The following is a 14,235-nucleotide window of genomic DNA, read 5'->3' on the forward strand; positions in this document are numbered from 1 at the left end:
AATGAAAACCCTAAACTAAGAAATGAGAAAAGAACTTCAAAATCAGAGAATTCCTTCTTTCAAGTGTTTATGAGAGGATTTTATGATGAAATGCTCAATTACAATCTGTTTTGCTCGAAGGAAATGGCCTCTATTTATAGGCTCCATTCCAGACTGCTGAGCTGGACCGCTTAGCAACTGACCAAACCCTTCAGCATGGGTTTGGTCCATTGACCAAGTAGCTTAGTCACCTCCTTGTGCATGACTCATCAAAGCTAGTTGTCGGCTATGAGACCAACTATTGTGAGCTACTTCTGAAAAGCCTATGGTGGGTGAGGTCATGGATGACTTCATGGTTTGCTTGATGGTTAAGTCAAGTCTGGTAAGCACCGCCCAGCGCACCTGCTTCACCGCTGAGCTGCTTGTTCAACAGCTTCTGACCGTGTTGACTGGGACGTGGCTTGGTGCTTGCTGATCTGGCCAGGAGTCTGGTTCTCTGCTGAGCAGCTTGGTTGGACCGCTGAGCAGCTTGTTCAGCAGCTTGGCTTGTGTCAAGCATATTTCTGACCGTTTCAGGCCTAGTCTGGTGCTAGGCTGAAAGGCTCAGCTGCCTGGTTGAGCACCTTGATTTTCTTGACTTTTGTTGCTTTTTGACCATGAATCTTTTCTCTTCTTTTCTTCATTTTATTTCATACAAAATACATAAAAAGGCAATACAAACACAAATATACCAAATTTTGATATTTTATAAAAAAAGTATTGTTTTAAGTTGGTTTTCTCAATTATGCTTAAGATAAGTGTCATAAAAGTGTATGATTTTTAGGTAAGTTTGGCACTTGTCACAATCGGAATTCGATTCCGAGTTACGAAACTCAAAAACACGTTATTGGGCCGAATTCGGCAGAATTTGGGCCCGACAGCATCTCAAAAACTTTCCATCATAGGAAATTACGAACATTGACCATAAAATAGGAAATCACAAAACAAGACTAACACTCAACTACGGTTTTGTCTAATTCAATACCAATTAATTTCTAATATTAATCGTTGTTAAAATAAATAATTAATAAAACATACATAGAATATTCACGGTGTTACAATTATGATATTTGTTATGAGATTTATTATAATAGGAGGAATCTAATAGAATAATTGATATTTCTAGAATGTTCTTATATTGTAAGATTGTGAGACTTGTATGGTCATCATAATCGTATGATTTCTTTATTCCTTCTAAATAGTTTTTTGTTCATCTATTAAAGAATCGATGAAAAATGAAGAATTTAGTGTTTAATTTATCTTATTTACACTCATCCCTCATTGCCCATTTATCAAATGTATGACTCATATTACTGCCAACATTTTTATCACATCTCACAACCTCGGTCTCATTTCCACAATGGCCAACACCACAATCACCCATGGAACTATCACCACGACCATATTATTTGTCCCATCAGATCTATTATTATCACTCTCATATTTGGGCAGATTATTCCAACACTAGTGAAAGAAAGTATTACTATAATAATATCACCCAAGAGTATACATGAAAAATTCCTCAACCAACATCAACTAAATTTCTACAATTTCATATCACAACAACCACAATTGTCCATCCTCCATTTAGAGATATCTTTACAAAGACAAGAGAGCTAGTACTTAAATTACAAGAAGATTTAGTAAACAAACATAAGAATGAAAATGATAGCAAATCAGATGGAGAATAAAAAAACAATGAATTATTTGGATTCGAACCATTAAAAGTAGCACCATATGATATCTCTACTCTTAAAACCTTTGTCCATGAGTCATTGGAGAAAAAATCACTTACCAGCTCACTGATGACCAGATCACTGAGTTCAAGGAAGCCTTTAGTCTCTTCGACAAGGGTGGTGATGGCTGTATTACCACCAAGGAACGTGGGACTGTAATATGGTCACTCAAGCATAACCCAATTGAGGCAGGATTGCAGGACATGATAAAAAGGTTGATTCTGATGGATATGGTACAATTGATTTCCCATGATTCTTCAACTTGATGGCGCACAAAAATGAAAGACACCAATTCAGAGGAGGAGTTTAAGGAAGCTTTCCATGTGTTTAAGGATGTGGGTGGTATTTTTGCATTTGAAATTTTCATTTAGAAAGAACCACTAATTGAGAAAATAAGGAAGTATCTTGGTTCTGTGGATATTTTTGTGGAAGAAGGGAATATTTTGAATCATACGTGATTCCATTCTATTACAATAAATTTGTGTGTTTTTCTAATTTGACAAAATTCCAGTCATTAATAACAAATGTTGACACCCTAACTTATCATATCTCTGGACCCAATTTAGTGGTTAAGGATCAAATAAATTCATGAGGAAGGTAATGGAATGTCTTCAAATTTAATGGGTCAACTCAATGGATCTCTTGACCTATCATCCAACCTTGAGGACAAGGTTAATTTTAAAGGGGTGGTAATGATAGGATGTTTATTACAATATTTGTTACGAGATTTATTGGAAAATGAATAGGATAGGATATGATAGTTAATTATTTAGATTTAATTAAATAATTGATATTTCTATAATGTTATTATATTGTAAGATGATAACAGTTGTATGATCATCATCATCTTAGGATTTCTTTTTTCTTTCTAAATAATGTCATGTTCATCTATTAAAGAATCAATGAAAATGAAGAATTTAGTATTTATTATATCTTCTTTTATACATTTTTTTAGGAATAGATTAATTTCTATAGTGTTCTTGGTAAACTACTTATAACACTCTATCATAACCCAAAATCATATAAAGTAGCACAAAGAAAATCCTACCTATCTCTATCATAAGCCTTCTCCAAGACCACTTTCAAGGCCACTAAAACTCCACATTTCTTATGAGTGTGAATTGTGTTTATCACTTCCTATGCCCAGATGATATTATCCTTTGCACCCCTACCTGGGATGAAGCTCCCCTGAAGAGGTCCCACTAGCTCCTTTAGCAAAGGCTTGAATTTGTTCACAAACACCTTTCTAATAACTTTATACTTCATATTGCAGACTGGTTGGCCTTAAATCCTTTAGACATACTGGGTTTTCCACTTAAGGAATGAGGACGGTGAGAGTCTCAAGCAAATTAGGGTATGCTCTTCCATCACGAAACATCATAGCTATCATATGATGACGATCCCTGCCTCAAATGTGCCAGTATTTTGCTTATAAAAGAAGGCCTGAAAGCTACCAGCCCCATGAGCTTTGAAAGAGTGCATAACCATGATAGCTCTCCCAACCTTTTCTACCAAGACAAGAAGAGTTAACTTCTCCCTCTCCTCAACAGTAATAGTGGGAATCCTGTTCCCCATAATGTAGTACCTGCAGACCTAGACATATACAGAAAATAAATTCATGAAGAATAGTTCAGCCTCCTATTGAAGTAAGTGAAGATTTGTGCACCAATCCATCGCTCAAAACAAAACCATGAACTTTATTCCCATTCCTATGAAAGAACTTAGTGTTACGGTCACAAAATGGACCCAGTTCTCACAGGACTTGGTACTGAAGTAACCCTCCCTGAATAAGGATTTCATCATATTCTAGGTTACCAAAAATATAGTATGAGAATATGTGAAATGGATTTGGGATCAATCAAGCAGCATCAAGTTGTATGTGAAATCTGTCGATAAAAATAAATTAACATTTTATTTAAAAAATACTGGATATATTCTTCCTGTAGCATTCATAATTTGTATAATCAACTTCTACTCACAATGATATCAAATGCATTTATCAAGTTATTTCATTTGATGTTGTTGATATTCAAGTAGCTTTGTAGTTTTAATGTGGATATGGAAAAATCCCCCACAACATACCAAAAAATGAAGCATAACACTCTAGACCATGACAGATCACAGTAAGCATAAATGAAACGTTAAAATCGTCACTAGAAACTGAGCCACTTGCAACCATGCCTTATCGTTTCACACTTGTCTAGGCCAGAGACCTTGCATCCAACCACACGCAAACCAAGCTGCTCTAAGAAACTCAGCCACCACCCTGAAACCAAAGTGTTGTCGACCTTTGAGTTTGCTACTAGAAAACTGAAATCTCAGGTGGCAGCCACAATGATGGTTTCCCTAATTGCGGTTTGAATGTTTTTTTCAGGTTGGAAACAGGCATGACAGCTAAGAAATACACTGCTATTTGAGATATCCACCAGACTCATGAGATGGAAGACATAAATCCATAGAAGGCTCGATGGATTTGGAGGTAACCAAGACTATGCACTAGGTGGACACCAGTAGAAGCCATGTCTTTGGTTGTGGTGCAAAGACCCGCCTATATCAGTGGAGTAGCCATTTTACACCATCAAATCTGTAAAGCAGCACAAACATTCTTCCCTTCTCTGCTCATTTGTGGCATCACTCCCTGTTTCCAACAAGTATTCCATTCAATTAACAAATTGATATTTAAGCATAACAATGAAAATAATTCATGGTAAATAACATTTTAAAAAGAATAAGATGAAGCAAAAGCCTAGTTTTCTGCCATGAGCATCATACTCACCCGAATATCTAGTTCTATAACCATGAGTAAGCTCAAGATAGCTGAAGAAACATTCATGTAGTTTGGGTAATTACGTGTCCATGGAATCCCTTTACTTGACAGCAAAGCTCTTCAAATCTTCTCAGACTACAGGAAATAAACTCATTACTATCTTTTTTCCAGGTGAACAAAATCATCGCCCTAAAAGGGTCACATATCTATTAAAAAATAAATTCATTGTTAAGCAACATACCGTTTCAGAAGCACTTCGGGATTATATGGAAACAAGTTCTTCTGATGAAGGTTATCAACAGAATTTTTCAATGATAGTACACATTTTGCAGCTTTCTTGAATGGATTGATATTATAGTGCTCAAAGCCATATTCATTGTCTTCCTTGTAATCCTTGATATGCAACATGATACTTCCATTGTTTTCTACAGAAGGCATTTCATCTGCCAGAAACTCTGGACCATTCCCTGAAACTTTTCTTCTCTTGCAAGATGGTTGATTTGACAATTCTCCAAATAATGGAAAATTCACAAATAATTTCCATGAGTTACATATCAAATGCAAACATCTACCAAAAAATTTATAAAAGAGAAAAGAAGTAAATATCAACTTCCAGGTAGCAATAAGCACAGGTTAAGTAATTATAGCTTTTTACAACAACCAGATGTGATTATATTTTGCATGTTTATCTATAACAACAGAAAGGGAATATTTTATGGGGGAAAAAGAGTTAGAATAAGATACCTTAAAAGATATTTAGCACAGCTTATTCCAGTATCTTTTGAAATGAGGTAATCAAGAAGCACTTGATGATCATAATGTATCTGCAGATCACCCACAAGGGTACAAGGTGATATTTTTTGAGACAATGTAATATCCTTAAAGATCCAGCCTATGTGATTTGACCATTGGACTAATAATAGTTCGACAAAAAGAGCATAAGGGTTATGCGGTCTCCTAATAATTTATTTCCCTAGAATTTTTTAGTTTTGAACTTTGCATCCTTGTCCCAGGGGTCAAGGTTGCTTACCACCTTTACCCACCATTTCTGAGTACTAAGGTACAAGATAATGATTAATAAATAAGAGCTTTGTATTTGATTTTGCATTAAACTAATTAGAAAAATAGATAGCATTGGATATCCTATCTGCATGTGCTAAGGTAGTATGAATACATGCCTCTGAAAGAAACAGGTGGAAAAGATGCACAGGATTAAAAATGTCAGACAGATGAAAAGGAAAATCTTGATCGGCAACTTCCTTTCTGACAGACCTACATCCAAATCTCATGATAGTGGGTCCTTCCATTGCGAGGATAATAACAAAAGAAAAGGCTGAATAAATTTTCTTACTGCAGCTGGAGAGAAGATGTTACGCCCAGCAATTGCAAAAGCACTTCAAACAATAGATCATCCTGCCATTCAAATGATGAATAACACCAATGAAACAACAAGATATAGTCAAAAGACTGTAGACAAATTGAACCATTTGAAAACAAGTAAGACTCCAGCACACCATCATTAATGCCTTTGCTTGAAATATATTTCCAATCTAAGAACCAGAGAAAGAGACATGCAAAATACCCAATTATAATTTCAACTGTTCTAATATGAACAAGGTTTCCTTTTTTAAAGTGTTCATACTTCATTGTTTGTAAATATATTACATAGCCTAACTAGTGAAAGAAATCTAATCAAATCCCTAATGGTAGTTAACCTTCAAACCCATGACCATTATGCTTATCATAGATTCCATATGGACCCCAAGTTTAAAAATCCTAAGTTTTCAAGAAGCGAAAAATGTATTGATGATGATGGCTACATCAAACATGTTTGACAGTCATAGACTATTGACTACAAGCAAGCATTAAAAGGATGAGCAAACAAACCTCACGAAGATATAGTTGGAGAAAAGATGACATGAAGTTCATACATATCTCCACGTACTTTTCATGGTCGATAGAGATCTCAGTTGGAAGATGTCCCTGAGTCCACTTGTAAAGCTCCAGTGATCCCTTTTCTGTATAGAAGTGATCAAGCTTAGTGGTCAAAGATGAGAAAGTTGAACAATTACTGTGGTCTGCCTTTTCTCCTCTTGGACAGATCATACTGAAAGAGCAATCCAGGAAGAGGAAAACTGCTTGTCTTTGAAGGTGGCTGGAATGCATCCCACACGCTTGCCCATCAGACAAACTCAATAAAAATGGAGAGCCTTCCAGGCAATCATCTTGATCAGACTGAAAATGATTTAAGGGTTGTCGCAAAAGCTCTTCAAAATAGTTATGAAGGAGTTCCAACCAACAATGACGGATCGAACAGTCTAGACATGCAAGTGAGCCAAGTCTGATCATCAGAATCTGCATAGACCAAGGTAATTGGTTTGAAGAGTAAGCCTCACACTGGGGACATTCATATTCATATTTGTATAACAATGAATAGAACTGCATCTATAAGTAATAGCAGAAATTGTTAAATCTGAAAAATCAATCCTGATTTAAAAACTGTGACATAACAGGAAGACAATGTCTATCCTCAGAATCTGTGCTTGTAAACTTGATTCCATTATAACCATAAAAATCTAGATACAAGTCTTGCTAGAAACTTGTAAATTTCAGTTTTATTGCTCTTCTTCGCCACATTCAAATTTTCCAACTATTATAAACTGGTAAAAAAGTAAAGCAACTTTAACGGGCAATTTATAATAATAAAATTATTGCCTCCCTAGTAAAGAAATCACAAAAGGTTGCTTTACAATTTAGTGGGTGGCATCCCGCAAAGAATTTTGATTTGAGAATGAGATGGAAATTTGTCAACTCCATCAGCATAAAATTTTATTTGTTCTCTACATACAACAGAAGATAATTTCCATAATAATCAAAACCTGCTTCTCCATAACAATTTAGGTGGCAACAGTGACCAATATCTGCACTAAATCTTACAACTAGTGAATAATTCAATTCTCAAGTTCATTCAAGAAGTAGATGAACCTTACCAGCAACTTGTGTTTCAGGTAATAAATGATGCATGTCTCCATGCTATCTTCTTGATTGCTGAGACACCACTTTACAAGTCTAGGTACAAGATTAATTACTGTGACAAGAAGTGGATGCTTATGGGCAGAGTCATAACCAGCTTCGAAAAAATCAGTATGGTCAACCAAAGAGCATAGTAACCGAAGAAAAGTCCCAAAAAACTTAATTTCAGGCTCCATAGCACAAAAATTATGGGGGTGTAGCAGATTCATGGAACAGCCTTCCTTACAAGTGTCCCAACTCTGATATTCTTCCAATAAATCCCAAGGTACTTTTAAAAGACAAGAATTGACAGAGTCATAATACACTTTGACAAGTTTATCATCATAATCATCCTTCAAACCTTTGCATATAACATGCAACACTTGAGTGATTCCAGCCACAGTAGACCAATCACAATTCCTCAGTCCATCTTGCATCAGAAAATCAATGTCTGATGAATCAAAGTCACCATTTAGATCTCCAGTAGAATGTGCAGACGAACACGCGAGTATTCTAGAAATTGCTGTTTCCAAGAAAAAGCACAACATATGAATAAATCCATCCCAATTGTTCCCCTGCAAATAATTACAAGCTACAATATTCAAAAAAAGGAACTCATGTGTGCATAACCTAAATTTGTCAAGGAAACTACTGTTTGATACCGTCGTGGACAGAAACTGTGACATTAAGACAAGAGCATTGACAGCCACATGTTGAACAAATTCACTCTTGACAGTTAGCAAAATCACCTGTCACGAGGAGCAATATGGAATAACAGGTGAAACTAGCAGAAACTAAAAGGCAAATTACAAACAATAAACACACTTCAATTTGCAATAAGCATGTCAGTGAATAGCGGTCTACACACTCACTATCAAAGTAAGATAATATAGTTATGGTTAGTTAGATTCTAGGAAGCATGGATATAACACATAACACAGATACAACACAACAAAGACATAAAGATACAACAAATTTAAAAATTATAGGATAGGACAAGACAATGATGCAAGATATATAATTATTCTAAGATTAACATAACAGTGTAACTCTTAAATCGAGATATAAAAATAGCTATTTCAATGGTTAGGATGAATAATTGTAAAGATAATAAAATGCTAACTTTTATCTAATTATTGTGTCATTTCAATCTATAAAGTAAAAAATTCTAAATTAAAAGGCAACAGTTATAGAATATAGTTAACAGTGTTTGGAAGTTGAAGTATAATACTCTGACATTACAGCTATTTGGAAATGTCCAACGAAGCTTGTTAGATTTGATAAAAATTGATTGTAAGATTGTCACTGGATACCAAACATAAAGTTAACGAAAAATCATCACTCACATTCTTCACACATAATTCAGATTCAACACTCACCATTTCAGCTACTATTTTATGCAGACATTGATGGTCACAAGTATGCCGGTTTGAACCACACACAGCAGGTTTTGCCACTGTGTCCTTCCCATGAGAATCAAATTCTCGAATCCGCATCTGAATTTTCGTCACGACCTATAACACAAAATCGCAAAATAAAGTCACGTAGAGCTCTGTGACATAAAGTGTGAACAACACACAATTTCTATTCCTCGAAAACTTTATCTATAAAAAATTAAAAATATAGAGAATGGAAACCTGAGAAGAATTGAGTAAAATTTGGTTTTCATTCTCTTTGCTTATGGAAACGGCGGTGTGTGGTTCCTGAAACACATGAAAAGCAAGTTTGATTTAACGAATCAATTTGAGGATTGAATAAAGAAAGAAAAGGTTAAGTTGGAGATGAGAAGGTGAAACGGACAGTGTAAGGGCGAAGAGACTCGTCGACAAGGTGGCAGAGCCATGAGAGTTCACTCTCCGGAGACATTTTCCACGCTCAAATTTGCATTCGCAGTGCCTTATTGTTGTTACTACTCCTGCTCGATATTGCGCAATTAGACGCTGTCATAGATATTGGAGTAATGGTGGGCCACTGCCATGTAATTTTACCCTAAGTAAGGCTCCAAAATGTGGATGGGATCACTGTTCACGTTCATGCTAATGAAAGAAAGTTTCATTCATTTAAAACAGAAATTAATATTTTAATATTATTTTGTAAAATTTGATCAGTTCGAAATATATGGATGAAAAATTATGGAATAAATGATTTTTATCCTCAAAATATTATATTAGACTTTACCTTAAATAGATGGAACATATATACCATATAGGAATTTGGGTTGACTTGTTTGCTTACTTATTTTTTTTTTTAAATTTTAGGTCTGTCTTATTTAAAAGTTTTGTCAGATCTATTAACTTATTTAAAGGTCGGTTATACTATAAATTCTTGAAATATATCAAATGTATATATTTAAACAGGTTAATACACTTACTTTTAACTAGGATTATTTAATCCGAATAATTAAATTATATTTTTGTATACATTTTTATATTAAGATTATATATATAATAATATTAATTATATTAAAATTGTAAAATATGAGTATTATTATATAATATAATTAAATATGTCGACATGTTAGACTTAATAGGTATTAGATGACCTAAAACCTAGCTTATTAAGTTAAATAGGTTTTTCAAAAACCTAAGTCTCTTAAGTTAAATATGCTTTTTAAAAAGTCGGAACCTCTTAAGTTAAATAAACTTTAACTCACAAACTAAAAATGATTATGTTGCTCTCTTCATTCATTATTTTTGGTTGGGTTCTTCTATTTTAAAACAGGTAAATAGGCCACCTACGAGTATAGAAAGCAATATAAAATAAAAATTCATACAAGGAAATAAGAAAAATACACAAAGAGTAGATTAAAAAAACTTAATATGTTATATGAAATTGAACAAATCACATTAAGTTATAATTTTTAGACATTAAATTGTATTACATTATAACTTATTTAAATAATAGCTACTTTAAAAACAGAAATTGTAGGTTGTCAGAATTGCCCAATGAATGTGGCTTGATTGGTAAACGAAGACTCCACATATATTGTTCATTTTGTTAGGTTATGCACAAACACTAAATGGTGTATACATTAAAATGAAATTTTTAAAAATGAGCTACGTAGGACCCATGAATATTTCTCATTTTGTCATCACTAACTATTTATCTTTTCTATTTATTTTGGTTATTCCATTGACTATGGTTACAAACCCTAACAATGATGTTCTAAAATGAAATCTTTTTGTCTATGACAAACATTGTTTTGGGGAAAACGATGTCATATTGAAAATTCTTCATTAGAATTTGTGATAGTAGTTGACAAAAGGAACAAAATGGAATTTAAAAAAATAAAGGACCAAAATATCATTTATATCTTCTTTTTACTATCTTTGTAACCATGTAAATTTATTGATGGCAATTACATAATAAAATGTAATTTTTTACTAGTGAATTTGTCTGGAAAGATTTTGTTGAAACAATGTGGTTGAATTCTTAAAAAACATAGATGAAAAAGAATTTAAATAAATGGAATATTTAGATAAGTGAAGAATCAGATGAGCGAAAAATAGATGAATGAAAAACCACACGAGCGAAAAATTACATGAATGAAGAATGATGCGAATAATGATTTAGACGAGTGTTGGACATCAAATATCATTAGACTTTATGGTCATTAGACATTAGCATCAATACATCAGCAAACATATCTACAAAGAGTAATAGAGTTAATTTGTACATCTTAACAAACAAAAAAGGTGTAACTCCACTATAAGCTACCTTAAACATCTCCCTTAGTTTTCACCCACTTATATCCTCATACATCAACGACTCATAAATAATTCCCTTATAGTCTCATGAAACTTAAATTCATTTCATTTATTAAATAACAACTTAAATAATTGTAAAAAGTGTATAAAACCCTAATAAACTTTATGATTTTTATAAGTAGATACTATGAACTATTTTTTCTTCCTAATTATTACTCCTTAAACTTTATCAGTTTGTAAAATTGGTCCCTGTATAAATATATTATTAAATTAGTCATAGATAACAAGGAAATTGTTACGATCAGACTCACAATAGTAGCAATATAACAATGCAAGTTAGTCAATCATATTAAGAGAAAACCGCCATAAAAAACTCTCACTCTTCCTAACCATTGTTCATTACACTTACGTTTATATTCAAATTACATTTTATACTTAAAGTGTTCCATCCCTCCATCTTCACACTTCAGCTAGACTTGCCTTAGAGAATTAAGAGAAAGAGTTGTAGATGGTGGAGATAAGTGCGTGAACCATCTGTCATGGATAACATTCCACCTAATGAACAAGGTACTAATATAATTTTTATTCACCGCTGCTTTCTTGGATCTCATGTTTATAATCAAAGGGAACCTAGAACTCGTCCTGAATGATAGCAATTTACTTATGTTCTTCTTAATCAATTTTATATTTTTATGATGGTTTTCTCCAAATATCATTATTGACTAACTTGTATCATTGCATTATTACTATTATGAGTTTGATTGTAGCAATTTCATTGTTATCTATGACTAATTTAATAATATATTTATACATGAACCAATTTCGCCAACTAACAAAGTTTAAGGGTTAATTTAAGAAGAAAAAATAGTTCATAATATCTACTTGTAAAATGCATAAAGTTTAGGGGAGTTTTATATACGTTTCCCTAAATAAATTGCAAATCTCGGTCCTTAACCTAAATGAAGCTTGACTCAAAAAAATAAAAGCATATTAGTGACATCGAATTAACTATGTCCATTTACTTGTGAATATGACTCCATTAGATTACTTATCAGTTTATTAAAATGGTAACATATTTATTGTTCAAGAATTCATGCCTTATGAACAATTGAGAAAAAATGGTAGGGAAATATCAATTAGTTTAAAAGAGATATATTAAAATGGAACTACATGACAAGTTGTAAACATGAGTATTGTTCTACAATACATAACATATACTTATGGTAGGGGTGAGCATGAGTCGGGTTGAGACGATTAAAGTTTGTCCTTACCCAATCTTAAATGTTGGTCAAATCATTTTTCTGAATCTAGACTTGAAACTAACCCGATCATTAATATTATTAGAAAACTAAGTCTCTTATTCTAAAGTTGAACTCTAAAATTCACCATTTAAATTCAAGAGTAAATTACACTGATATTTAATGAGTTTTAATGAAATTATACCCCATTTTTTTGTACCTACATAAATCGCCTCTATTTATATTCATACATTACATTAACTTCATCTTCATGGAAAATAAATGTGATATTTTAAACACCAATGGTGATAAACGTAATTAAATTAAGCAAAATATAGTATATTATGGAGACAAGTCCAAATATTATAAGAGTCAATGTCTCTTCATTATTTTTGGTTCATTACAAAATACATCAATAACTCTATAGAAATATTGTTTAAATCACTCTTATATAATATTGTCATGAACCAAAAATAATAAAGATATATTGACTCATATGCTATTTGGACTTGTCTTATACAATATTTTATTTAACTTAATTACACATATCACCTTTTTTGTTTTAAAAATTACATTTATCCCTCCTGCATGGATAGTCAGTTAAATATATATATATATATATATATTATATAAGTATATAAAATGAACAGATAGTTTATATTATTTTACAAAAATTCAAGAAGTGTGAGTGTAATTTAGTATAAATTTGATTTTTAACTTAAAGTAATAATAAAAATGTAAAAAAAATATTTCAAGGAAAAGAATGTAGAAAAAATAATATTTATGCATTGTCAGTGTAAAGATTTATACATTGTTAATATATCATTCAACGTTCATCTATATTATGTTTTTTAAAGAGTCACTGATAATTAAACATTAACAATGAAAGATATAATGATAGTATATAAAACTCATACACTATGAATGCATACATATTTTTTCAAAATAAAAAAATAAATGGTTACTTACTAAGTAATGAATACAATTATCGCCACCAACCTTGCCGCCAACATCCGTCCCATTGCTGTAGTTGGCACCATCAATGACAAGCACAAGAATTTTAGGCAGTGATGACATAGGTAATATATAAATTAAAAGTTGAGTAATGGGGAAAAACATATATACAAATATATGAGCAAAAATAACAAATGAATAACATAAACATATATAATACAAAACTTCCCAACTTTTGTGGAAGACTTTCTCACGCTAAGCTATACATGTGTTCACCCCAATAGAGGTGAGTAAGAATCTACCTTACTTATATAATTGCTTTAGCCCAATCTTCATTGAATTTGTATAAGATTGGATTTTATGAGATCTAGGTTCGAGCTCAAAAATTAAATTCGGTCAATATTTATAATCAGGTAAGAGTTTGTCTTTTACTTATCTAACTGACTTTTGCTCACCTATGACTTTTATTTGTACATGTTTGTTCAATTATATACTCATAATATGTAGAGGTTTTTTTATTGTTTTTGCTACAAATTTAGGATATTCAAGTATATAATTTCTTATGGAATTGACGCTCTAATCCTTGCACCATATATATACATATTCAAATGTTTCCCAAAATATTTTTATGTATTATTTCATATGTCCAACTACATATTCATAAGAATAGATAATATTGAAAAAAAAATTGTATAAAAGAAAGCAAATGTAATACATTTAATCGGGTCTAGGGTTAATTTCAAGTTCAAAAGTTAGTCCAATCACCATTTAGGGTCAGATAATTCTTCAGTCTAGGATCAGGT

At 32.4% G+C, this 14,235-nt stretch overlaps 1 protein-coding gene and 1 pseudogene across 6 annotated transcripts; both read right to left on the minus strand.

Annotated features, from left to right (window-relative positions):
- Positions 1,354-3,399, minus strand: LOC109332493 (annotated as a pseudogene).
- On the minus strand, positions 3,889-9,486 carry LOC109333350. 6 transcript variants are annotated; one of them, XR_002106002.1, is made up of 12 exons: positions 9,334-9,486; positions 9,171-9,236; positions 8,913-9,047; positions 8,196-8,282; positions 7,512-8,108; positions 6,409-6,876; positions 5,873-5,934; positions 5,700-5,793; positions 5,266-5,345; positions 4,818-5,089; positions 4,582-4,727; positions 3,889-4,392 (listed from the first exon to the last, which is right to left on the minus strand). XR_002106002.1 is itself a non-coding variant. In XM_019568797.1 (12 exons), exons 1-11 carry the CDS (start codon positions 9,397-9,399, stop codon positions 4,584-4,586), a joined length of 2,055 nt encoding a protein of 684 aa, XP_019424342.1. In that variant the 5' UTR covers positions 9,400-9,485; the 3' UTR covers positions 3,889-4,392; positions 4,582-4,583. The 6 variants fall into 6 exon arrangements, 3 of the variants coding, with proteins under 3 accessions (XP_019424342.1, XP_019424341.1, XP_019424344.1); XR_002106001.1 differs by having other exon boundaries at positions 3,889-4,389; positions 4,529-4,656; positions 4,763-5,089; positions 9,334-9,485; XR_002106000.1 differs by having other exon boundaries at positions 4,531-4,656; positions 4,763-5,089; positions 9,334-9,484.

This window comes from Lupinus angustifolius, chromosome LG18 (genome assembly GCF_001865875.1).
Source record: "Lupinus angustifolius cultivar Tanjil chromosome LG18, LupAngTanjil_v1.0, whole genome shotgun sequence".
Taxonomy (NCBI): Eukaryota; Viridiplantae; Streptophyta; class Magnoliopsida; order Fabales; family Fabaceae; genus Lupinus; species Lupinus angustifolius.